At 44.3% G+C, this 23,769-nt stretch overlaps 2 protein-coding genes across 2 annotated transcripts in view; both read left to right on the forward strand.

The window, feature by feature from the left end:
- plcg1 (phospholipase C, gamma 1) overlaps positions 1-23,769 on the forward strand; it is a 586,083-nt gene that overhangs the window by 355,422 nt on the left and 206,892 nt on the right. The window lies entirely within an intron of this gene.
- Positions 1-23,769, forward strand: part of top1b (DNA topoisomerase Ib) — an 87,647-nt gene that overhangs the window by 26,458 nt on the left and 37,420 nt on the right. Inside the window, exons 4-9 of the mRNA XM_078236804.1 lie at positions 7,403-7,529; positions 9,136-9,200; positions 11,960-12,052; positions 14,020-14,089; positions 16,284-16,372; positions 21,275-21,390. Of these exons, the coding sequence (XP_078092930.1) occupies positions 7,403-7,529; positions 9,136-9,200; positions 11,960-12,052; positions 14,020-14,089; positions 16,284-16,372; positions 21,275-21,390 (560 nt within the window). The remainder of the gene's footprint in view (positions 1-7,402; positions 7,530-9,135; positions 9,201-11,959; positions 12,053-14,019; positions 14,090-16,283; positions 16,373-21,274; positions 21,391-23,769) is intronic.

Consider the following 23,769-nt stretch of genomic DNA (forward strand, 5'->3'; position numbering starts at 1 on the left):
TCACTATAAGAAGGATGTGGAAGCGCTGGAAAGAGTGCAGAGGAGATTTACCAGGATGCTGCTTGGTTTGGAGGGTAGGTCTTATGAGGAAAGGTTGAGGGAGCTGGGGCTGTTCTCTCTGGAGCGGAGGAGGCTGAGGGGAGACTTAATAGAGGTTTATAAAATGATGAAGGGGATAGATAGAGTGAACGTTCAAAGACTATTTCCTCGGGTGGTTGGAGCTATTACAAGGGGTGGGAGATATAGGAAGGATATCAGAGGTAGGTTCTTTACGCAGAGAGTGGTTGGGGTGTGGAGTGGACTGCCTGCAGTGATAGTGGAGTCAGACACTTTAGGAACATTTAAGCGGTTATTGGATAGGCACATGGAGCACACCAGGATGATAGGGAGTGGGATAGCTTGATCTTGGTTTCAGATAAAGCTCGGCACAACATCGTGGGCCGAAGGGCCTGTTCTGTGCTGTACTGTTCTATGTTCGATTGTGCTTCAGGATGGGGGAAGTCTGTACCATCTACAAGGTGTACTACATAACTCCCCAAGACTCCTTCAGCAGCACCTTTCCGAACCCACAACCTCTAACACCAAGAGGAACAAGGGCAGGCAGATGCATGTGAACACGACCACTTTCACAATCCCCTCCATGTCACTCAGCAACCCGACTTGGAAATATCTCACCATTCCTTTACTGGGTCAAAACTTGGAACTCCCATCGCTGTGGGTGAACCTGCACCACGTGGACTGCAGCAGTTCATGAAGACAGCTCGCCACCACTTCCAGGGCAATCAGGGATAGGCCATAAATGCCGACTTAGCCAGTGATGCCCACATCCCGAGGAAAGTATATTAAAAGAAATTAAATGGGTTAAATGACTTTTTAAAAATTTGCTCTCCTCTTGATCTGAGTAATTACTTGCTTTGTGACATCTTTTATTATCTGGCGTTTGCAGGGAATGGGTGGAGCCGGTTCATCAAAAATGTTGGTTAACTCTTTGAGCTAGCTCCATGTTTTACTGACCTTGAATTTCATCTGCCACATTTTTTTTGCCCAATCTCCCATTTATTCTTGCTGCATCTTCCTTGGTCTTCCGTTACACAGAGTAAAAAATTGGACTTATTCAAGTCACTAACGTGAACAGAAATGATTCTAGAACAGAATCTTGTGCAATATCATTTACCAATTTTAAACCATTGGAAAAACTGTCCAGAGAGCCTATTCCAGTTCTACTTTTCTAACCAGCTTTTTAATCTACGATCTGGCTAATTCCATTCCACTTGACCACCTCCCCCTTTTTTCCTATCAGTGGCTTTCCCGAAGCAAATTTCCCTGCATCCACTGCATTTCCTTTATCCTCTACGTAATCTCCTCAAAGAACTCTGTGGACACTCTTCCTTTCTGAAACCCGTATTGACAGTGTTTACTTATTTTCTGCATCTAGATAATTCATTCCATCTTGTCAAAAGACTCCTAGCAAAATATTAAACCAATTGCCCTGCAATTGTCAGGTTAGTTCTGCCTCCCTTTTGAAAAATAGTTATTGCAATGACCATTCTTCAAACCATGGGCTTAGGTCTGCTGTCAATAAAAGGAACCCTAATTTCTATTTCTTCCCCAGTTCTGGATTTTTCCTGCACCCCACATCACTTTATCCTGCTTTACCCGAACAGTATTGAATAAATTTAGTTGTTTCTGACAAAAGGTCATCGATCTAAAACAGATGGTGTCAGACCTGCTGAGCAGTTTTCCAGCATTTTCTGTTTTTATTTCCGATTTCCAGCATCTGCAGTACTTGGCTTTTCTTATTATTCCTCTATTAAATGGTTATTTGCACCCCTCCTGGGGTCCCGCCTCGCATTTTGCATCGCGCTCTGAATAATTTTTGGAGTTCAGTCCTCATTCTCGCTTTGCGTTCTCTCACTTGACCTCTTTCCTTCTAATCGAGGGGAATTCCTTTTTTTAAAAAAATCCTATTAGACACCCTCTCTTTGTCACCTTCTCTGTTGATTGTATTTATTCTGCACATTTGTGATGCCTATTTAAAGAAAGTAGAAGATCCATTTTAGTATACTGCTCTGGTTTTGATTATAAGATGTCTTGCAGCACATCAAATCACTGGTGTACTGCAGGTGCCAAGGGCTCAATGGAGAACTCTGGGTACTGTTGGCTGGCCTGATTTTTTTTTTCTCCCACTGGCAGCTCCTTCCCTCCCACAACAGAATGTTGAGATTGTCTAATTCCTCCAGTCTCCTCTCCCTTTGCTCTGAGCTGGACAACGAGAAAGAAAGACTTGCGTTTATATAGCACTTTGCACAACCACCAGACGTCTCAAAGCGCTTTATAGCCTAATTAAATACTTTTGAAGTGTGGCCACGGTTATTATACAAGAACCGTGGCAGCACACAGCAGTGTAATAATGACCAGATGATCTGTTGCTGTGATGTTGGTTGAGAGATAATTATCGGCCAGAACACACCCTGCGTTTCAAGATAGTCCCACGGGATCTCCGTCGAGCAAACACACGGGGGTCTCGGTTTAACATCTCGCCCAGAAGATGGCACCCCTGACAGTGCAGCACTCCCCCAGTACTGCACCGGAGTGTCAGCCTTGATATTTTAGTTAGGCCAAATTGTCACGGTAGCTGAAATATCTGTGTCAGTAAGATAAATCTGATTTGCTCCTGGACAGTAGAATCAGAAGAAATGAATATCAGTTAGCAAAATGTAAGCCTAAAAGAATGCCCCGGTTCTTTATTCATATAGATACATGTTTGGAACAACTTAATGCATAGAATACGAAAGTACGATCATTATGGTTTACAGATTGCATGTATTGTCAACCAGGCAAGTTTTAAGTTGCAGCGGTGCCAGTTTTTATCAGCTGAACGCTTTTCTCGTTGCTGACTTCTCTAGTGTCTTTTTTTTAAGGTTTCTGGACCTAACCAGTGTTTATTTAGGATCTAATTTTGATGGACAGACCGCAGTCAGTGAGGACAGCCATGTGAATTCTGGGAGGGCGGTGAAATGTCAATGGAGCACTGTTTTTAGGACTTGGTGGACTGTTGGCAACAGGCTGATTGAGGTGGCAACACAAGAGTTGTCTGCCAGCAAGGAAAAACCCTGGCTGTATTTTGTGCAGTGGGAATAGTGGCACCCAGCCTGAGGCTGTGCTCCAAAGCTGAGGCCACCTTTTCTCTGCGCGAAGTTAGCATGGCAACCTGCCCTCTACCTTCCTGTTTAGGTGCCTGAACCTGACTGGTTCAGAGAGAATGCTAAAATCAAATGCGGCAACCATTTTTATCTTGCACTGAAGTTCATTACGCAATCCACTTTGAGCCTTTGCCAATTATTTTCTTAAGGGGAAAAATATAAATTGAGGTACTCATCAGTGGGGCCATTGACTTGTATGAAATGTTCAGCATCATGCAAAGAGTATTGTACACCACCAATGAAAGGGTAGTTTAATGCTTTAATTGAACTTGAATCGACAATGCACTTGAGTAAGAGCAGGACATAATGGCGCCGATGAATGGCCACACCATTTGTAATGAGGTCATTTTTCTTTTGAAACGAGAGCCGAGATTCGAGGAAAGCTCAATGTGTAGGAGACATTTTCTTTTTTTTTCATTTGCATCTTTCCTCATTGTGTTGCTTACTGCCCCACCATCAATAATCCAGTTACCTCCAGCCTGTCCCTCCAGTATGCCTTTTCAGCGCCCACTCAACCCCAAGTTTGGTTACATGTTCCTTTCACAAATGGGCTTTTCACTCCATCTCAGTGTAATGGTGTGAAATGCTACCCCAGAGATTTTAAGTATTTGTTTTCTGATTGTTCCAGAATTGTAGAAATATGGGTAACATAAGTGACTTTATACCAGAACAAGTATGGACCTAGGAACAGTCCTTAGCCTATTCACTTAACTGGAGAAAGTACATGTTGCGGAGATTGGAGTGGGGGGAAAACTCGAAGACTGTGTGTATCATTCCAAGATTGATAAAGCTACGCAGGCTGTATTCAATTCATTCGACACACAGTCCTTTTGGTCATGTAATAAATCAGCTTCTGCACAGCATGAAACCCAACACCAGTGATTCCAATAGCACCTTCTGGACCTCTGCTCACAAGTAAGCCCAGAGCCCCAATATAACCCACTCAGTAACAACTCTCTGGATAGATAACCAGTTAAAATGGTGTGAGTAAATGTATTAGCTTCCCTAGAATTGTGTTTAAATTCTCCTGGATGTGTGCATCGCCCGCAAGTCCAGCATTTAGGACTCATTCCTCATCTCTCCTGGTGTCACATCTCCTATTGTGAACTGCTGAGATTCTCCTGGTGCTGGATAGGGTGTTGTGGGATTTCTGACCCAGTGACAATTGAGGAGTGAAGATTCTGTGTCCGAATTTGGGATTATGTGCGAGTTGGAGGTGAAGGTGTTCCCATGTCCCTGTTGCTCTTGGTAGCGTTTCTGGTTCTGGGAGGCAACGTGGAAGAAGCTTTGGGGAAGTGCACCCAATGAAATGCATTGCAGCCACCAGATTCAGTTTCGTTCTCATAATCATGTGTTGCTTTATCCAATCAGGAGAGAGCTGCAGGAATGGATGACTAATGTGTGTGGGCATTATTAGAAACAAAATAGTCCAAGTAGAAACTTGGTGTTGGGTTATCTTCCAGGACACCCCTCTAACTGATTGGAGCTATTCCTGAGCCTCTGCTGCTACCTGTAACCAACTGGTTCTGACCCTTGCTGTTGTGCTGAACAATTCACCACATGCAGTGCGGTCGTTTATCTGGGCCGCGCTGCAAACGTAAGGTGGAGCTGAAAGGCAACTTTTGGCCAAAGTGGAACCAGCTTCCCGTCCATTGACTCTGTCTACACTTCCCGTTTCCTCGGCAAAGCAGCCAGCATAATTAAGGACCCCACGCACCCCGGACATTCTCTCTTCCACCTTCTTCCTTCAGGAGAAAGATACAGAAGTTTGAGGTCACGTACCAACCGACCGAAGAACAGCTTCTTCCCTGCTGCTGTCAGACTTTTGAATGGACTTACCTTGCATTAAGTTGATCTTTCTCTACACCCTAGCTATGACTGTAACACATTCTGCACTCTCTCGTTTCCTTCTCTATGAACGGTATGTTTTGTCTGTATAGCGCGCAAGAAACGATACTTTTCACTGTATGTTAATACATGTGACAATAATAAATCGAATCAAAAAATATCACTGGAACATAAAACCTAGAAACAGGAATAGGACAAATGACCCCTGAAGCCAGTTCCATCATACAACGAGCCTTTGCCTCATTTCCTAGAATACCTTTGGTTAACAATCTACAAACCTCCATTTTTTAAAATTAACAATTTGATCTAGCTTTGCTGTTTGCAGAAGACAAGTTTCAAATTAATACCACCCTGTGTAGAAATGTTTCTTGATTTCACCCCTTGAAAGGTCCGCTTCTAATTTTGAGACTATGCCTCTAGTCCGAAACAGCCCAACCAACAGAAATAATTTCTCTCTTTACTCGCTCTGTTCCCCTTGGTTACTTGAAATTTCAATCAACTCGCCCCATAATCACCTAAATGTCAAGAAAGACAACACTTTTAACCGTAACCTTTTACAGGAGCTTAACCCTTGTATTGCAGGTATTCACCTACAATGCTCTCTCTCCAAGGCCAGTATTTTCTTGCTAAGGTGTACTGCCAAAAATCGCTCCAGCTTGGTCTACCAGGGCTGTGTATAGCTGAAACATGACCTCTAACCCGTTGTATTCTGATTCTCTGGATGTAGAATGCTGACCTTTAGTATAGTCCTTTTTTTATGATTCCCTCTACCTGTTCGTAACACTGTAAATGTGAGACTTGCATTCATATAGCACCTTTCACGACCACCATGTGTCTCAAAGCACAATACAGCTAATTGAATACTTTTGAAGTGTAGGAATGTGGCAGCCAATTTAGCTAAATATTAGCCCGGACAATTCCATTGCTCTTCTTTGAAATAGTGCTTATGGGATCTTTTGCAAACACCTGAGCATTCCCTGGCCTTCCCTGTCATTCAAAGATGGCACTGCACTGTCAACAGTGCAGCTTTCTGTCAGTACTCCACTAGAGTGTTGGTGTAGGCTTTTGTACTGGACTGGGGGTTGAACCTGGAACTTTGTGACTCAGGTGAAAGTGCTAGCAGCTGAGCCATTTTAAAAATCGATGTACCTCGACCCCTAAACTTTCTTTTGGACTGCTACTACTACTTGCTTACAGTTACCCTGTTCAACCATTTTTGGATCCAAAGTGGATGATCGCGTATAATTCCATTGACCAAAGTTTTATTCTACCTCTGCATTTTATACTTCTGTCTATACTGATCAGAATGCTACCTATCTTTGTGTCATCGTCAAATTTGGATATGTGCTTTCTACCTAAACATTAATTCCTGATGGTCTTTGCCACTCTGACGAAGAGCCTTTTCGAATCGGAGCCAACTTCTGCAGGAGCATAATTGTGCTGACTCTTCGCTGAGGTTCTGCCAGGCAGTGGAAACTTGGACTTTTGCCGTTGTGATTCTTGGTGCGTTTTCTTGGGTGACCAAAACTATGAAGAATGCAAGTACACAACCAGGGGTGGTACGATGCCACAGTAGTTAGCACTGCTGCCTCTCAGCACCAGGAACCCAGGTTTGATTCCCGGCTTAGAGCACTGTCTGTGTGGAGTCTGCCCGGGTCTGCATGGGTTTCCTCTGGGTGCTCTGGTTTCCTCCCACAGTCCGCAAGACGTGCTGGTTAGGTGCATTGGCCATGCTAAAATTATCCCTGGGTGTACCCAAACAGATGCCAGAGTGTGGTGACTAGGGGATTTTCATAGTAACTTCATTGCAGTGTTAATGTAAGCTTACTTGTGACACTAATAAAACATTTTAAAAGTTGTTGGTCTTTGTATATGTGAGCTGTGGGGGTAGCAGGAGGGGGACGGGGGCAGGGTGGCAGATAGAAAATAAACAACACCCTCCATTCTTAATCACTAGTCATTGACTGTGTAAGTAAATTTAATCTAATTGGCCAAGTGGGAAGCCTGCAGGATAGGGGCAGAATGCATATTTATTACTGACTTCAACAGAGTGTAAAATCGGACGATTATGTAATATCAGGCGTTGTCCAGATTCTGTCCGCTTGCTGACTTCTGAATTAGATTAAAATTATCCAAGTGTTTGTATTTAGAATATCTAAAGGATTAAGCTCTGCTGGAAGAATATTGCATTACCCACTAGACAAGTTAATTGATTATTTGGGCTCATTGGAAGATGAGTTGGAGAAGGAGGGGAGAAAGTTGGCGGAACGAATGTTCCTTGTAAAGCATACAAACCTGCAGTGTTAGTTTTGTATCCCAATGTCACCAGACCCCCCCTCTTTTTTTTTCAGTGAGCACAAAGATTCTTCGGAGAAGAAACACAAAGATAAAGAACGCGAGAAAGACAAAGTAAAGCACAGAGATGGGAGCTCTGACAAACACAAACATAAGGACAAGGAGAAAAGGAAGGAGGAAAAGGTATTTGAGTTGGAGATAGCTGATCATTAGCCAATTGTCATTTGTTGCAACCTACAGGTATTGAGGACAAACTCGCAAATCTTACTGTCATAGACGTATCTGTTCATGATGGTGTTGGTAGTAATGTCCACTGCATACCCTTGTGGAGTCTCATCACTTCAATCATGATGTGATATTTGCACTGTGCTGGATGGAATAGATTGAGAGCCAATCTAGTAGCTCAAAACTAGCATCCGTGAAGAGTTGTGCGTCATGAGCTGCAATATTGTATTCCGCCAATCTTTAACTTCATGAACTGGCTGATACCTCACTCTTTTTCCAGTCCTATTAAGCCAGGGAACCAAGCCCAGTTCAATGACAGGTGTTGGAGAGCTTGCCAGGCACACCTGAAAATGAGGTGTCAACATGGTAGAACTACCACGCAGGATTGTATGCTACAAAGCAGAAGCATCATATTATAAACAAGGCGATTCCACAACCAGCGGATTGAATCAAAGCTCCAATCATGAATAATGAACAATTTTAAACAACAAATGGGACGAAGAGTTTCTGAACATCCCCATCCTCAATGATGACGAAACCCAACGAGTCCAAAAGGTCACCCGAAAGAAAGGGCATAGAGTATAAAAGTTGGGGTCTGATGTTGCAGTTGTATAGAACGTTGGTTCGGCCGCATTTGGAATACTGCGTCCAGTTCTGGTCGCCACACTACCAGAAGGACGTGGAGGCTTTGGAGAGAGTACAGAGGAGGTTTACCAGGATGTTGCCTGCTATGGAGGGGCTTAGTTATGAGGAGAGATTGGGTAAACTGGGGTTGTTCTCCCTGGAAAGACGGAGGATGAGGGGAGACTTAGTGGAGGTGTATAAAATTATGAAAGGCATAGATAGGGTGAACGGTGGGAAGCTTTTCCCCAGGTCGGTGGTGACGTTCACGAGGGGTCATAGGTTCAAGGTGAAGGGGGGGGAGGTTTAACACAGATATCAGAAGGACATATTTTACACAGAGGGTGGTGGGGGCCTGGAATGCGCTGCCAGGCAAGGTGGTGGAGGCGGACACACTGGGAACGTTTAAGACTTATCTAGATAGCCATATGAACGGAGTGGGAATGGAGGGATACGAAAGAATGGTCTAGTTGGGACCAGGGAGCGGCGCGGGCTTGGAGGGCCGAAGGGCCTGTTCCTGTGCTGTATTGTTCTTTGAAAGGGGCAGAGCGTACAAACATTAGCAACAAATAGGGTCAAATGGTGAAAAGTCAAAATTAATGGCTCTTCACATAAATCCATGTAGTATTTGGCACAAAATAAATGAATTAATGGCGCATATTAAGACTAATGGGAATGATCTTGTAGCCATTGCAGAGGCCTGGTTACAAGAAGATCAAAACTGAGAACTAAATATTCAGGCGCCTCAATGCTGTAAATTTCTTTTGACTCTGACTGCAGAGATTTAAGAAAGTGGCTTACTGTCACCTTTTTGGGACATTGAGTGGGCAATAAATACCTGCAATGCCCATATCCCAGGACTCAATAATTTTTCAGAAGCTTGCAAAGAAAAATCCCTGCTGTGGTGGTATTATTAACCTGTGCGCTTTTTGCTTTTTAAAAGGATAAGATTCATTCTTCGAGTAGTGGCTCTGGCGATAGAATAAAGAAGGAGAATGGTTTCACGAGGTAAGGAAGCATCCCTTTAATGTGTCAGCCATTATTCATGGTGGTGGGGGGGGAGGGGGAGTGTGTTTGATCCAGGGCTTTCAGAATGCAAGCTCACCACCCAATGAACTTTTAGAGAAGGCTGAAATTCTTGGATACAGTTGAATTGATGAGCGGGTGGAAGAGTGTAACTCGTACGGATGGCAAGCAATCAAGAGTCAGCAGTCATGTTAAACACACTGTGTTTCAACCCCGACCCACCACAATCAGATTGTGCAGTTGACCTTAAGAACATAAGAAATAGGAGCAGGAGTAGGCCATCTGGCCCTTCGAGCCTGCCCCGCCATTCAACAAGATCATGGCTGATCTGAAGCGAATCAGTTCCACTTACCCGCCTGCTCCCCATATCCCCTAATTCCCTTATCGATCAGAAAACTATCTACCCGTGATTTAAACATATTCAACGAGGAAGCCTCCACCACTTCAATGGGCAGAGAATTCCAGAGATTCACTACCCTCTGAGAGAAGAAGTTCCCCCTCAACTCTGTTCTGAACCGGCCCCCCCTTATTTTGAGGCTGTGCCCTCTAGTTCTAGTTTCCCTTCTAAGTGGAAAGAATCTCTCCACCTCTACCCTATCCAGCCCCTTCATTATCTTATATGTCTCTATAAGATCATCCCTCATCCTTCTAAACTCCAACGAGTACAGACCCAATCTGTTTAATCTCTCCTCATAAGCCACACCCCTCATCTCCGGTATCAACCTGGTGAAACTTCTCTGCACTCCCTCCAAGGCCAATATATCCTTTCGCAAATAAGGGGACCAAAACTGCACACAGTATTCCAGTTGAGGCCTCACCAGTGCCTTGTACAGTTGCAGCAAGACCTCCCTGCTTTTATATTCTATCCCCCCTCGCGATAAAGGCCAACATTCCATTCGCCTTCTTGATCACCTGCTGCACCTGCAGACTGAGTTTTTGCGATTCGTGCACAAGGACCCCCAGGTCCCTCTGCACAGTCGCACGATGTAATTTTTCTCCATTTAAATAATATTCCAAGTTACTATTATTTCTTCCAAAGTGGATAACCTCACATTTGCTAACGTTATATTCCATCTGCCAGATCCTCGCCCACTCGCTCAGCCTATCCAAATCTCTCTGCAGACTTTCCGCGTCCTCCACGCAATTCGCTTTCCCACTCACCTTCGTGTCATCAGCAAACTTGAATACCCTAGATTCAGTCCCCTCCTCCAGATCATCTATGTAAATGGTAAACAATTGAGGCCCCAGCACCGATCCCTGCGGCACGCCACTGGTCACCAACTGCCAACCAGAAAAGCACCCATTTATCCCAACTCTCTGCTTCCTGTTAGATAGCCAATCCCCAATCCACGCCAACACCTTACCCCTAACTCCGTGTACCCCAATCTTCTGCAGCAACCTTTTGTGAGGCACCTTATCGAACGCCTTCTGGAAATCTAAAAACACCACATCCACCGGTTCCCCTCTGTCAACCGCACTAGTGACATCTTCATAAAAGTCCAGTAGATTCGTCAAACACGACTTTCCCTTCATGAATCCATGCTGCGTCTGCTTGATCGAACCATTCTTATTCAGGTGCTCTGTTATTTCCTCTTTAATAACAGACTCTAGCATCTTCCCAACTACGGACGTTAAGCTAACCGGCCTGTAGTTACCCGCCTTTTGTCTACTTCCTTTTTTAAACAGCGGCGTAACAGTAGCTGTTTTCCAGTCAGCCGGCACTAACCCAGAGTCCAGCGAATTTTGATAAATTACTACTAACGCACCTGGTATTACCTCAGCCATTTCTTTCAGTACCCTGGGATGCATTCCATCTGGGCCCGGGGACTTGTCTACCTTCAGTCCTATTAGTCTACCAAGCACCACCTCCTTAGTAACAGTAATTGTATTAAGGACCTCCCCTCCCACCAACTCTCGATCTCTTAATATTCGGCAAACTATTTGTGTCTTCCACCGTGAAGACCGACACAAAGAACTTATTTAAAGTCTCAGCCATTTCCTCGTTTTCCACTATTAAATCCCCCCTCTCATCTTCCAAGGGTCCAACATTCACTCTAGCCGCTCTATTCCTTTTTATATACTTGTAAAAACTTTTACTATCATTTTTTATATTTTGAGCTAGTTTAGTTTCATAATCTCTCTTTCCTTTCTGTTTGGAAAAAAAAAACACCTTATCCCCTTTCAAGAGTGGGTGTGCTCCAGGGATCTCTGAAATGTTGTTGAACTGGTAGCATAGTGGTTATCACTGCTTGCTGCCTCACAGCGCCAGGGACCCGGCTTTGATTCCAGCCTTTGGTGACTGTGCAAACTCCACACACACATTCTCCCCCCGTCTGCGTGGGTTTCCCCCCCACAGTCCAAAGATATGTAGGTTAGGTGGATTGGCCATGACCAATTGTCCCTTAGTGTCCCAAGATATGTAGGTTAGGGGGATTAGCAGGGTAAATTGTTTGGGGTTACAGGGAAAGGGCCTGGGTAAGATACTCCGTGGGAGAGTAGGTACAGACTCTGTGAGCCGAATGGCCTCCTTCTGCACGATCGGGATTCTATGATTCCATCACTGGATTCATCTGAACTTCCAGTTTCTGGCAGCATGAACACTATCGCTCAAGTTTAGAATCTAGCGGTTGTGCTTCTCACGGGTAGGTGGTTATTTAAAGCAGTCTGTGCTATGAAATGTACCACTTGCTTGCATACAAGAACTGAAAATTTGTTTTTGTGTTTCCTTTCCCATTCCTCAGCCCTCCTCGTATCAAACAAGAGCCAGACGATGATTACATCCCATCCATTAAAGTGGAAAACAAGCCAATGAAGAGAGCCCGTGAAGATGACGAGTAAGTTTCCTCCTTAAAGTGCTGCATATTCCTTGTATCCATTATAACATTTACTGGGTGAGCAGAGTTCGTTGCAAGCTAAGTGTAGCCATGCAGCAATCCTGAACGTACCCTGCAGGGTGCTTTAGATAGTGTATATGCGACCATGCAAAAAAAAATTTGAAGGTGCTATGTACTGGAAAGAAAGTTCCAGATTCCGAGAGATTGTTGTAGGGTTTAATGTAGGGGTGTGGTAGATAGAGGAAGGGCAATGCTCCATATGGGGGTTAGCGGGGAAGCTAATGGTGTGGTACTAGTTTTACAAGAATACAAATCATAGAAACCCTACAGTACAGAGAGAGGCCATTCGGCCCATCGAGTTTGCATCGACCACAATCCCACCCAGGCCCTACCCCCATATTCCTACATATTTACCCACTAATCCCTCTAACCTACGCATTTCAGGACACTAAGGGGTAATTTTTAGCATGGCCAATCAATCTAACCCGCACATCTTTGGACTGTGGGAGGAAACCGGAGCACCCGGAGGAAACCCACGCAGACACGAGGAGAATGTGCAAACTCCACACAGACAGTGACCCAAGCCGGGAATCGAACCCAAGTCTCTGGAGCTGTGAAGCAGCAGTGCTAACCACTGTGCTATCGTGCTGCCCCAAAGAACAGCTAGTTCGCCATGTGGGTAGAACTATGCACAGCAAGATCCCCGGGTCAGCAATAGATGAGAAGAACGACGGTGTGTTTTTGCATGCGTCAGTCTTTTACCTTTGGTCTGAGAATTCAGATGGAGCCTTGGTTTCACATCACAGCTGAGAGCCTGGACCTGTCTGTACGGGAGTGTCAGCCTAGAATTTATGGTCAGTTCTTTGGGGTGGACTTTGCATCATGGCCTCCTGACCATAAGTTTGAGAGTATCTGAGTCAAGGCTGAAACCCTAAAATTAGAATTTTCCACTAAGATGAGAACTTCCCTCCATGGTCTTTCTAAACCACTTTGTATTTTTAAAAAAAGTCTTTTATTTATAAAAACAATACTCCTGGACATTGGGAACTGGCTGCCAAAGGTTCGTAAAGAGACACTAAGTCTGCATCTCGCCCATGGTTTTTGTCCCCTATTCTGCAATTGAAACACTCATCTCGAAGTCCTGAACCCCTCTACCTGCAGGAACTTGGTATTGCAGTTGTATTTGTTGCTGTCTATTCCTTTTACAATTTCTAAAAAATTTAGTTGGATTCAGCAGTAAGTGACGGCTTTGCGAGTAATGCCCACATCCCATTAACGAATGTGAAAAAAGTAAATACTTACAGCAGTCTTAATCTTGCTTGGCGCAGGAATAGGTTTGTTTTCCTGGTTGTGTTGGCTCTGGAGGACCTTGGGCTTGGGAGAGGTGAGAGGCTGTGTGTGTGTGTTAGAGACAGCGCTTGGTGCTCGTGAGCAACCTGTTTGCCAGCACTTGATTGTAGGCCCACACGTGAAAAGCGTCCATTTTAGATGAGAAAACCATAGCTTACTCCTGCTGTTTCTGGATGGTCTCGGAGGACGAGCCGGTGAGGATGAAATCAGAAACAGTTACCTCGATTTCGGAGTGAAGGAAGACTGAACGGGCTAAATAAAACTGGGCAGGTGCATGGTGAGGAGCGTGTGGCCGTATGAAGAACAGAGTGTCTGTGCACATGGCTGGACAACAGGAGTTGAATCTCACTTCCCTGATTTTTTCACCGTACTTCCAATCTTTAAATCAATGATCAACGCTTGTGTTTTGTATAAACGGTATTTTGGACTATAATAGCACAATGCAAGCTGCAAAAGAGAATGGGAATGGTGTCCTTTCTGCTCGAAACAGGGCACTAAAAATCATGGAGTCAGGATTTCATTTTGCTGCATTGTCATTATCCTGAGTCTTGCACGCTAAGTCTATAAATAGCAAATGTGAAAGAAGTTCTCATGAATACAATCTCTGTCTGCCGTAGCGTTGATTTTAAACCCAAGAAGATGAAATCAGAAGATCTAAAGAAGGCCAAAAAGAGAAAATCTGAAATGGTAAGTGTGGCATTTTCTTATTTCTTGTGGGTCTTTGTATTTTCTGTGCGATGTAAATTATTCCACACTGAATGGTGTTCTAAAGTTGTTTCATGCTTATGGGAATGCTTGTTACGGCCCATTGAAAGGATGGAGAGTTCAGTCCTTTTCTAATGACCTTTGAGTAAACAGCGTTGCGGCGAAAGTCCTGCTGTTGGTGGCTCCTAATTTGGTAAAACACTCCACAGAGGCTGTGCTTTGACAAAGGGCCCATCATGCTTTATGAAGGCAGTTTATATTTTGCAAATAGGTCACAAAATGCCTAATCAACTTCAAGCAGCAACTTGGGTCCATGTTGAAATCTTGGGAAGGTTTTGAGAGGAAGTGGCATCTGATGTGATATTTTGGTGAATATTTATTAGTTCACCTTGAAGTATTTAAACACAGGGGAACCTAATGAAGCACTCTAAGTGATTCTGACTCTTGCCTGTCTTGTTTTCCCCTTTTCTATCATTTCTTTCCTGTCCAGGGCCTGAAACGTGTTGATGTGCATCTTCGACCACAGTCGAGTTAACTCGATTGTCACCTCCTGTCACAGACCTCTCTTTTTGTGGGTGTGGTCACTAGATTTGGTGGATTCTTGTTTTCCCCTCCTCCCCCTCACTTGTGTCACCTCTGGTTCTTTTGTTAATTACTTTTTTTAAATGTGTCCTCTTGGCTACCTGCTATTAGATAGAGTTCCTCCTTGCATCAATCAAATCTCCTCAACCCTCTCTGCTGGGGGCTAAACAGCTCTAGTTTTTCCAGGTAACTGAAGTCCCTCACCTGTAAATCTCTGTACCTTATCTTAAGGCCTTGACATTCTTCCTGATGTGTGGTGTCCTGAATTAACCGTGGGAAGATTGTGGCCAGAATCTTTGGAGCCGCTCCTTCCCTTCCTTCTGATGTAACCCAGGATGCATCCCATCCATACCACGTGGCTTTCCTACTTTGGAGTGGTTTCCACCCTTTACGTATTTCTGTCTTTGTATCCTGTGCTCTGATGTTGACAGAATCCTCCTCTTTATCGAAGAGACATGCAGAGTATTAATTTAATATGTCAGCCATGCCCTCTTCCTCTACAAGACAGTCTTCTCAATTCCTAATTGGCTCCACCCTTCTGACTACCCATTTGGGATTTTGTTTATAAAAGACTGCGTTCTCTTTCACATTACCTGGTAATCTATTCTCATACTGTCTTTGTGTCTCGTGTCCCAAATGCTTTCACACTGTTGCACTTTATTCCTTGGAAGTGGATTCTGTGGTGCTTCCTTCCTCATTGGGCTGGAACCGTGCTGTTCAAGGAGATCTTCCGCCCGCACTTGTGCACCTCCTTCCCCATTACACAGTTACTATCAGTCTATAATGAGGTAGCTGAAGTCCCCAATTATCACTGCTCTGAGCTTCGTCCATCTTTCTTCGATTTACCTGTAACTTTGCTCCTCCATCTCCTTTTTCTCTATTTCTGGTTTGTAGCATTCCATCCAACAGCTCCTCTGTTCCTTTAATTCTAATGATGTGGAGATGTCGGCGTTGGACTGGGGTAAACACAGTAAGAAGTTTAACAACACCAGGTTAAAGTCCAACAGGTTTATTTGGTAGCTTGTGTGGCTTTTGCTACCAAATAAACCTGTTGGACTTTAACCTGGTGTTGTTAAACTTCTTACTGCCTTTAATTCTAACCAAATTGCTTCTGTCTTTGAATGCTCAAGTACATCATCCTTCTCTTGTGCTATAACAATGTCTTTGACCAATTTTTTTTTTCTCCCCTTTCCCTATTTTTCCTGAATGTTTTGTAACCAGGAATATTAAATGCTCATTGCTTTAGCCAGATCTTTATTATTGTCAATATATCTTAATTCCATGTGTCTGTCTACTTGCGCCTGCAGCTTGTCCACCTTGTTTCTGGGCATTTAGACACATGCACTCCAAACACATCTTAGTGTGCCTTGCTTACCCCCCCCCCCATCCCCTGCCCCGAATTGCTGTTTGCTGCTTCCAGTACTCTTGTGAATTTTGTATCTCCTCCCTAAGCTTCATCCTATTGCCCCCAGCGACAGCGACTGAATTTCAAAGCAACTCATTGTATTTTAAGCACATGGACATTCTCTCGGGCATGATGAGGTACTCGGTTCCTGGGAGTGTTAATGCTGAGTCCCTTTTTGTTTCCTTGTAGGATACAAAGAACAAAAAGTCCAAAGTTAAAGTGGAAAGTTCTGGGCAGGCGAAGAAGAAGAAGAAAGAGGAGGAGGACAAATGGAAATGGTGAGGTTCTCTAGAACACGTTGCATGGGTTGTTGAATCCTGTATCTATTTTTATTTTATATGTTGTTGCTTTCTTCCTTGCCCCTTCACTCAAGCCAGGAACAATGGCCTTTTCGTTCCAGTAATTCTGTGACTGGATGCTTGCTGGGCAAATCCTAGAATGGGCGGCACGGTAGCACAGTGGTTAGCACTGCTGCTTCACAGCTCCAGGGACCTGGGTTCGATTCCCGGCTTGGGTCACTGTCTGTGTGGAGTTTGCACATTCTCCTCGTGTCTGCGTGGGTTTCCTCCGGGTGCTCCGGTTTCCTCCCACAGTCCAAAGATGTGCGGGTTAGGTTGATTGGCCATGCTAAAATTGCCCCTTAGTGTCCTGGGATGCGTAGATTAGAGGGATTAGTGGGTAAAATATGTAGGGATATGGGGGTAGGGCCTGGGTGGGATTGTGGTCGGTGCAGACTTGATGGGCCGAATGGCCTCTTTCTGTACTGTAGGGTTTCTATGATTTCTAATGGCTTGATGCTTTAGAATGATGTGCTTTTTTTTCTTTCTCTTCAAACACATCGCTGATTCTCAACCAAGCTTGTGCCTCTTTCCCAGCACCCCCCCAACCACCACCATTAAATCTTTCTTCCTGTTTATTTGCTTAACTAGAGTTGAAGTGGTTATGACGTACACAGTGGTTGAAGAGAAGGAAGTGTTTGCATTGAGCTCTTATTCTCTTGTTTTAAGTGGTCTCAAATATAAGAATGGCATCAAAAGCTGGTTGTTTGGGTTTCATTATTGAGACTTGTTCTTCTAACCACACAACTCCCAGCAGTGATAGAAACCAGTGCAGGAACGTGCACAGTGCCGTTTTCCAGCACACACGATTCACTTCTCAGGATTTTTAGGTTGGTTGGTCAAGATTTTTCATTTGCCTTCCAAAACTTTAGGTCTGACCGCATCTGTCAGATATGACACAATAGTTTTTTTATTCTTTAAATCTGAACTTCAAAACGCATTGTGCTTAACTTGCACAGCTAGACCTGCTTGTCTACTCCCCTTTGCTCATTGATCTGCGTTGGCTCCCAGCCTGGCTGCACCCTTTTTAAAATTCTAAACTTGCCCAAATCCCTCATTGGCCTTATTCCTCCCTTTCTCTGTAACCTGCTAATTTTCCCCTCAAAACTTAGCATTCTTTCAATTCTGCACTCGTTCATCACTCGCCCATTATTAATGGTTGCATCTTCAGTGTCAGGGTCTGACACCGCTTCTTCCTGTCTCTCCAATTTCACTGACCTTTGACTTCCTCCTCAAATAGCCTAACGAGTCACTTGGTTGCATTCGAGAAGATGGCTCAATACCACCATCTCCAGGGGAATTAAGGATGGACAATAAAGGCTGTATTTGCCAGTGATATTCGCATCTGGAGAATTAATTTTAACAAAGGCTCTGATACTCCTGGAAACTTTGACCAGGCTCTTCGTCACCTGTCCTTTTATCCCTTCCCTCGGCTCTGCAATGATTTTTATTCGATTGCACTCGTGTGAAGGGCTTGGGGACATTTTCCTGTGTGAAAGGCACATGTGTTTTGTTTATTGAACAGTTTGTGGTGAAGCTACGCCATGAGCAGGATTAAATGACTTGGTTCCCGTATAAAAAAGATACAACCAGCCTTTTAAATTGTCTCCTTAGAATTTCTTGGGGATGGAAAAACTTTCTTTGAGTGTAAGCCCTTTAGAACTGAGGGTACTGTTTGGTGTGGTTTCCTGCATTAGTGCAGCGCTGATTCTCAGCTTTCTAATATGATGCTGTAATCTTGTTCCTTTTCATCTTTGGAGGCCTCATCGTAGAACACACTTTGCATTTGCTCCATCGCTAAAGTGATCCAGTTTAAAGTTCCCAGCTTAATTGTTTTTGATGAGGTGACCAGACTTGAGTAATATGAATGTTGGGAAATATTAGACATCGTCACCCTGCGTCTATAGAATTACATGAAACTCCCTTTATTTTGCCACAGCGATGTAGCTCTTTCTCAATTTTCGCACAACCCCTACTAAACCATCGATCTGGAGCCACCTTTGTTAAAACTGTCAATATTGTGCTGAATTGTAGGTAGTTTTATGCCATGTGACATGTCTGAAGTTTCAATCAGATTCTAACCAGGTGAAAAGGATATTCTTTTTGAGTGGTGCAGTGTCTTATCTTTTTGTAAACCCTGCTCAGTTATTTCAAGCAACTTGCTCCCAATGCCTCCAATAATGCTTCCGTCAAGCAGATCTCACTCTACTGCTAGATATGAGTCTGTCAAAGGATTTCTCCTCCACCTAGATATTTCTATAGCTGAGAATTTGGGGAAAGAGATTGTTTGTTTTGTCTTGCCAAGGGTAGGAATATAACTTCTTCCCACTGACGCAAGCTGCCACCACATTAGAATCATAGAATTATGCAGCACAGAAGGAGGCTGTTGGACTTTTCATTGATGTGCCAGCCTTTTACAAGAGCGACCTAATTCATTACGCTCTCTACCCTTTCCCTGTATCCCGACATGTGCTCCCTCTTGGAGCCATTATTCAATTCGCTTTTGAAAGTTATTGGGCTAAATAATATGTGCTGGCATGCCATGAGGGCCTAGAAGCAGCGGGCATTCAGACTTCCGAGTCCTTATGACGTAGGAGCAGAAGAAGGCTATCTGGTCCATCGAGTCTGCTCTGCCATTCAGTGAGATCATGACTGATGTGACATAATCCTCCATTGCACCATCCCACCTTATTCCCATAACTCTTGATTCCCCATCTCATTTAAAAATCTGTCAGTCTCAGCCTAAGACATACTTAAAACGACCCAGACTCCACAGCTCTCTGCAGTAAACAATTTCACAGATTCACTATCCTCAAAAGAAGAAATTCCTCCTCATCTCTGCCTTAAATGGACAACCCCTTATCTTGAGGTTGTGCCCTCTGGTCCTAGACACTCACACGAGGGGCAATAGCCTCTCAGCATCTACCCTGTCAAGCCCCTTAGAATCCTATATAGCATTTTTCTAAACTCCAATGAATACAGCCCCAACCTACTTAGCGGCACGGTGATTAGCACTGCTGCCTCACAGCGCCAGGGATCCAGGTTCGATTCCTGGCTTGGGTCACTGTCTGTGCGGAATTTGCACATTCTCCCCATATCTGCGTGGGTTTCCTCCGGGTGCTCCAGTTCTTCCCACAGTCCAAAGACATGCTGGTTAGGTGAATTGGCCATGCTGAATTCTCCCTCAGTGTACCCGAACAGACGCCGGAGTGTGACGACGCAGGGATTTTCACAGTAACTTCATTGCAGTGTTAATGTAAGCCTACTTGTGACTAATAAATGAACTTCTTCAGCTTCTACTTCTCCACACCTGCGATCAACCTAGTGAACCATCTATGGACTGCCTCCAATGCAAGAATATCCTTCCTTCCTTCACTGCCCTTTGAGTCAGTGCGTTCCAGAACATAATTTTTTTTAAGTTGTCACCTCATCACCTCTGTCTAGTTTTTCAATGCCGACTTAAACTAGAATGTTAACAAAAAGCTGAACGATGCAAAAAAATTCACCCCAGTTCAAAGTCAGTCAGGGGATAAATGCAGGTCTCTGGTTTCTGACCACACGGAAGCTATTTTGAAGATCTGTTGTCAAGTGTTTCTGTGGGTTTTTGGTGGTCCTGTGAGTACGATCGGAGCAGTTCCCACACCTGCTGCCTCTTGCTTGCACTTTCTCGAGTTCTCTCACGTACTGACCAGTGATGACACAGCACAACCATGATGTGGCTTGCGTGATGAGACAGATGAAACCCCGTTGAACTTTCCACAATCATTTGATCAACCAACAGCAGCTGGAGTAGGAATTTCCTGTCTTTCCTCGAGTTTTTAATGACCGATTTGTTTGCCTTTCCTCATGCCCCTTTTCACGAATGGGATGCGTGATTTCTGACTTTTGGTTGAAGACACCTTTATTTTTTGTGCCCTGAAAATGTGTCCAGTCTTCCGTGACACCCAATTGCCAAGTCGGGAGATGAAATGGCAATGCATTTGGTGCATGGGAAACTGGAAGTGTTTAAGAAGTCGGACAGCGGTGATGGGGTGCGATATTGAGAGCCTGATCTTAGCTGCGATTAAATTTGAGCTTCCAGGGTACCGGTGACTGCCAGTTGATGCTATTGTATATCCAATTCCTGTGCATGAGTTGTAAATACACCTCGTCTTTTGACCCTTCAAATAGAAATTTTTCTTCCTGAAGTGTTTCTTGGTCTCAGTTGGAAATAACATTGGAAATTCCTCCTAGAAATTTCCAAATTATAAATGCAGAGCTCCTAGTGAGGTGTCTCATCACATTGGTGTATATTATTGATCACCATTCTCATTCAGATACCACAAGGCGAGCGTTACATGCTAGTCCCCACTCAGACAAAATTGAGTTCAAGGCAGGTGTCCATCGTCTTTGCGTAGTATGCAAAAGGGCTGGCAAAAATGAGGTAAAGTTTATTTATTAGTCACAAATTTATTAGTCACAAATAGACATACATTCACACTGTAATGAAATTACTGGAAATGGGCACAAAAGATCCAGCTTGGCAAGGGTGCTGCGCAGAGGAAGGACTAACCAACTCATGCCAGGAAAAGTGTGTGGGTGAGCACAAACTTCACTTGGTTGTATGAATTCTACCAGTGGTCACACTGTAGACATTTATAGGTACCGGGGGTGGGGGTGCACAAAGATAGAGAACTTGCATAATTCCTACACCGCCCACAACCTTTTGATGAAGCTTTCATTGTATATGGTTTGCTAGTTATCTGTTACAGTGTGATCTAGGATTGCTAGATGTACTCTGGTGTTCTAGAGAAATCCTGTGCTTGCTCAACCACTCACTCTCATTTTCTCTCTCGTGTGCAGGTGGGAGGAAGAGCGTTACACTGATGGTGTCAAGTGGAAGTTTCTGGAACATAAAGGCCCAGTGTTTGCTCCACCCTATGAGCCACTCCCAGATAATGTTACCTTCTATTACGATGGTAAGCCGGCTATGCTATGTGTCCAGAAGGCGTTCGATAAGGTGCCTCACAAAAGGTTGCTGCAGAAGATTGGGGTACACGGAGTTAGGGGTAAGGTGTTGGCGTGGATTGGGGATTGGCTATCTAACAGGAAGCAGAGAGTTGGGATAAATGGGTGCTTTTCTGGTTGGCAGTTGGTGACCAGTGGCGTGCCGCAGGGATCGGTGCTGGGGCCTCAATTGTTTACCATTTACATAGATGATCTGGAGGAGGGGACTGAATGTAGGGTATTCAAGTTTGCTGATGACACGAAGGTGAGTGGGAAAGCGAATTGCGTGGAGGACGCGGAAAGTCTGCAGAGAGATTTGGATAGGCTGAGCGAGTGGGCGAGGATCTGGCAGATGGAATATAACGTTAGCAAATGTGAGGTTATCCACTTTGGAAGAAATAATAGTAACTTGGAATATTATTTAAATGGAGAAAAATTACATCGTGCGACTGTGCAGAGGGACCTGGGGGTCCTTGTGCACGAATCGCAAAAACTCAGTCTGCAGGTGCAGCAGGTGATCAAGAAGGTGAATGGAATGTTGGCCTTTATCGCGAGGGGGATAGAATATAAAAGCAGGGAGGTCTTGCTGCAACTGTACAAGGCACTGGTGAGGCCGCAACTGGAGTACTGTGTGCAGTTTTGGTCCCCTTATTTGCGAAAGGATATATTGGCCTTGGAGGGAGTGCAGAGAAGGTTCACCAGGTTGATACCGGAGATGAGGGGTGTGGCTTATGAGGAGAGATTAAACAGATTGGGTCTGTACTCGTTGGAGTTTAGAAGGATGAGGGGTGATCTTATAGAGACATATAAGATAATGAAGGGGCTGGATAGGGTAGAGGTGGAGAGATTCTTTCCACTTAGAAGGGAAACCAGAACTAGAGGGCACAGCCTCAAAATAAGGGGGGGCCGGTTCAGAACAGAGTTGAGGGGGAACTTCTTCTCTCAGAGGGTAGTGAATCTCTGGAATTCTCTGCCCATTGAAGTGGTGGAGGCTTCCTCGTTGAATATGTTTAAATCACGGGTAGATAGTTTTCTGATCGATAAGGGAATTAGGGGATATGGGGAGCAGGCGGGTAAGTGGAACTGATTCGCTTCAGATCAGCCATGATCTTGTTGAATGGCGGGGCAGGCTCGAAGGGCCAGATGGCCTACTCCTGCTCCTATTTCTTATGTTCTTATGATGTTGGAGCCTCTGTAAATGGGGATGGAGTGATTGAGAAACAACAAAATTGAGTTTATGGGGCAAATGTTATCACCGATTCAGTTTGTGATAAAGTTACAACAGTGACTTGATATCAGAAAATCGGTCTGTAATTTCCTATATCTTTGGTTATAACTGCCCTTGTTTTAGTTCCAGATGTTTGCACTATACCCCCTCTTTTCCAGTGTATTAGCTGGCCATTATGTAATATTAATTGTAGCTTCAAGAGCCATTATTCCATTGCAGCTAATGAATTTTTGCCCCTCGTGACTAAGTGTGTTCATATCACTGCCGTCCTGTGGTGTTAGCCACTATCTTTACTCATCAGGCGCTCTACTTTAATTTACATAATACAACACTTTAGGTTTTTAAGTCACTTTTAAACAGCAGTGCTGATTTTCAAACTTCACCGCCCTTGGAATTCTGATGCAGCACCCAAGTGAAGATGTCAGGGTGGTGGTGCCAAAACCTAACTGAATGAATGACTGGGCACAGTGCTGACTTGGACATCTGTAAGTGATTTGACCTCTTGAAAGCCTCCAGAATAAACATCACTCGAGTATTTCTGGCTTGATAGCCCAGTGAATGACTGGGATGTTTGATGTTAAGAGTGGGCTGCGTTGCGGGGGGGGTCAAAGACTGCACCAGCATCGGTTCCTGTTCACTTCCCGCCTATGTCAGACTCTGCCTTGTTCCCAACGCACCAATTTCTCTGAATTGTTTTGCAGTATTTTCATGGGAAGGCCTGATTTGGTGAGTCATTGCTCAGTGAGCAGGAAGTGTGGGAGTAGCTGCAGTGAGGCTCAATCAGCCTTTATCAGTTGGCAGAAAGATCGCCGCTTTTTTTCTTTGGTGAATTAATATGTAATTCTATTTCCTCTACGTCACAGTTTTTTAAAACCATTTTCCTTCCCCGCGACCCCAACTTACCAGTTGGCTTTTAAAACCTGCTGAATGCACTTGGTTATTTCCAAAACTGGGAACTAGGAAGGTGGGGCGATTTTGAAATTGTTTGTGGAGAGGTATATCACTTGGTGACCATATGTTGCTTGTGTGCATTCCTGCTTCTTGGCATTGGTCTGGCTTGACGTTCAATTCAGATCTACTTAATACCATTGGTCTGCTTTTATCTCAGTGCAGCAGTTGTTGT

The sequence above is a fragment of the Mustelus asterias genome, chromosome 20, assembly GCF_964213995.1.
Source record: "Mustelus asterias chromosome 20, sMusAst1.hap1.1, whole genome shotgun sequence".
NCBI classification, from domain to species: Eukaryota; Metazoa; Chordata; class Chondrichthyes; order Carcharhiniformes; family Triakidae; genus Mustelus; species Mustelus asterias.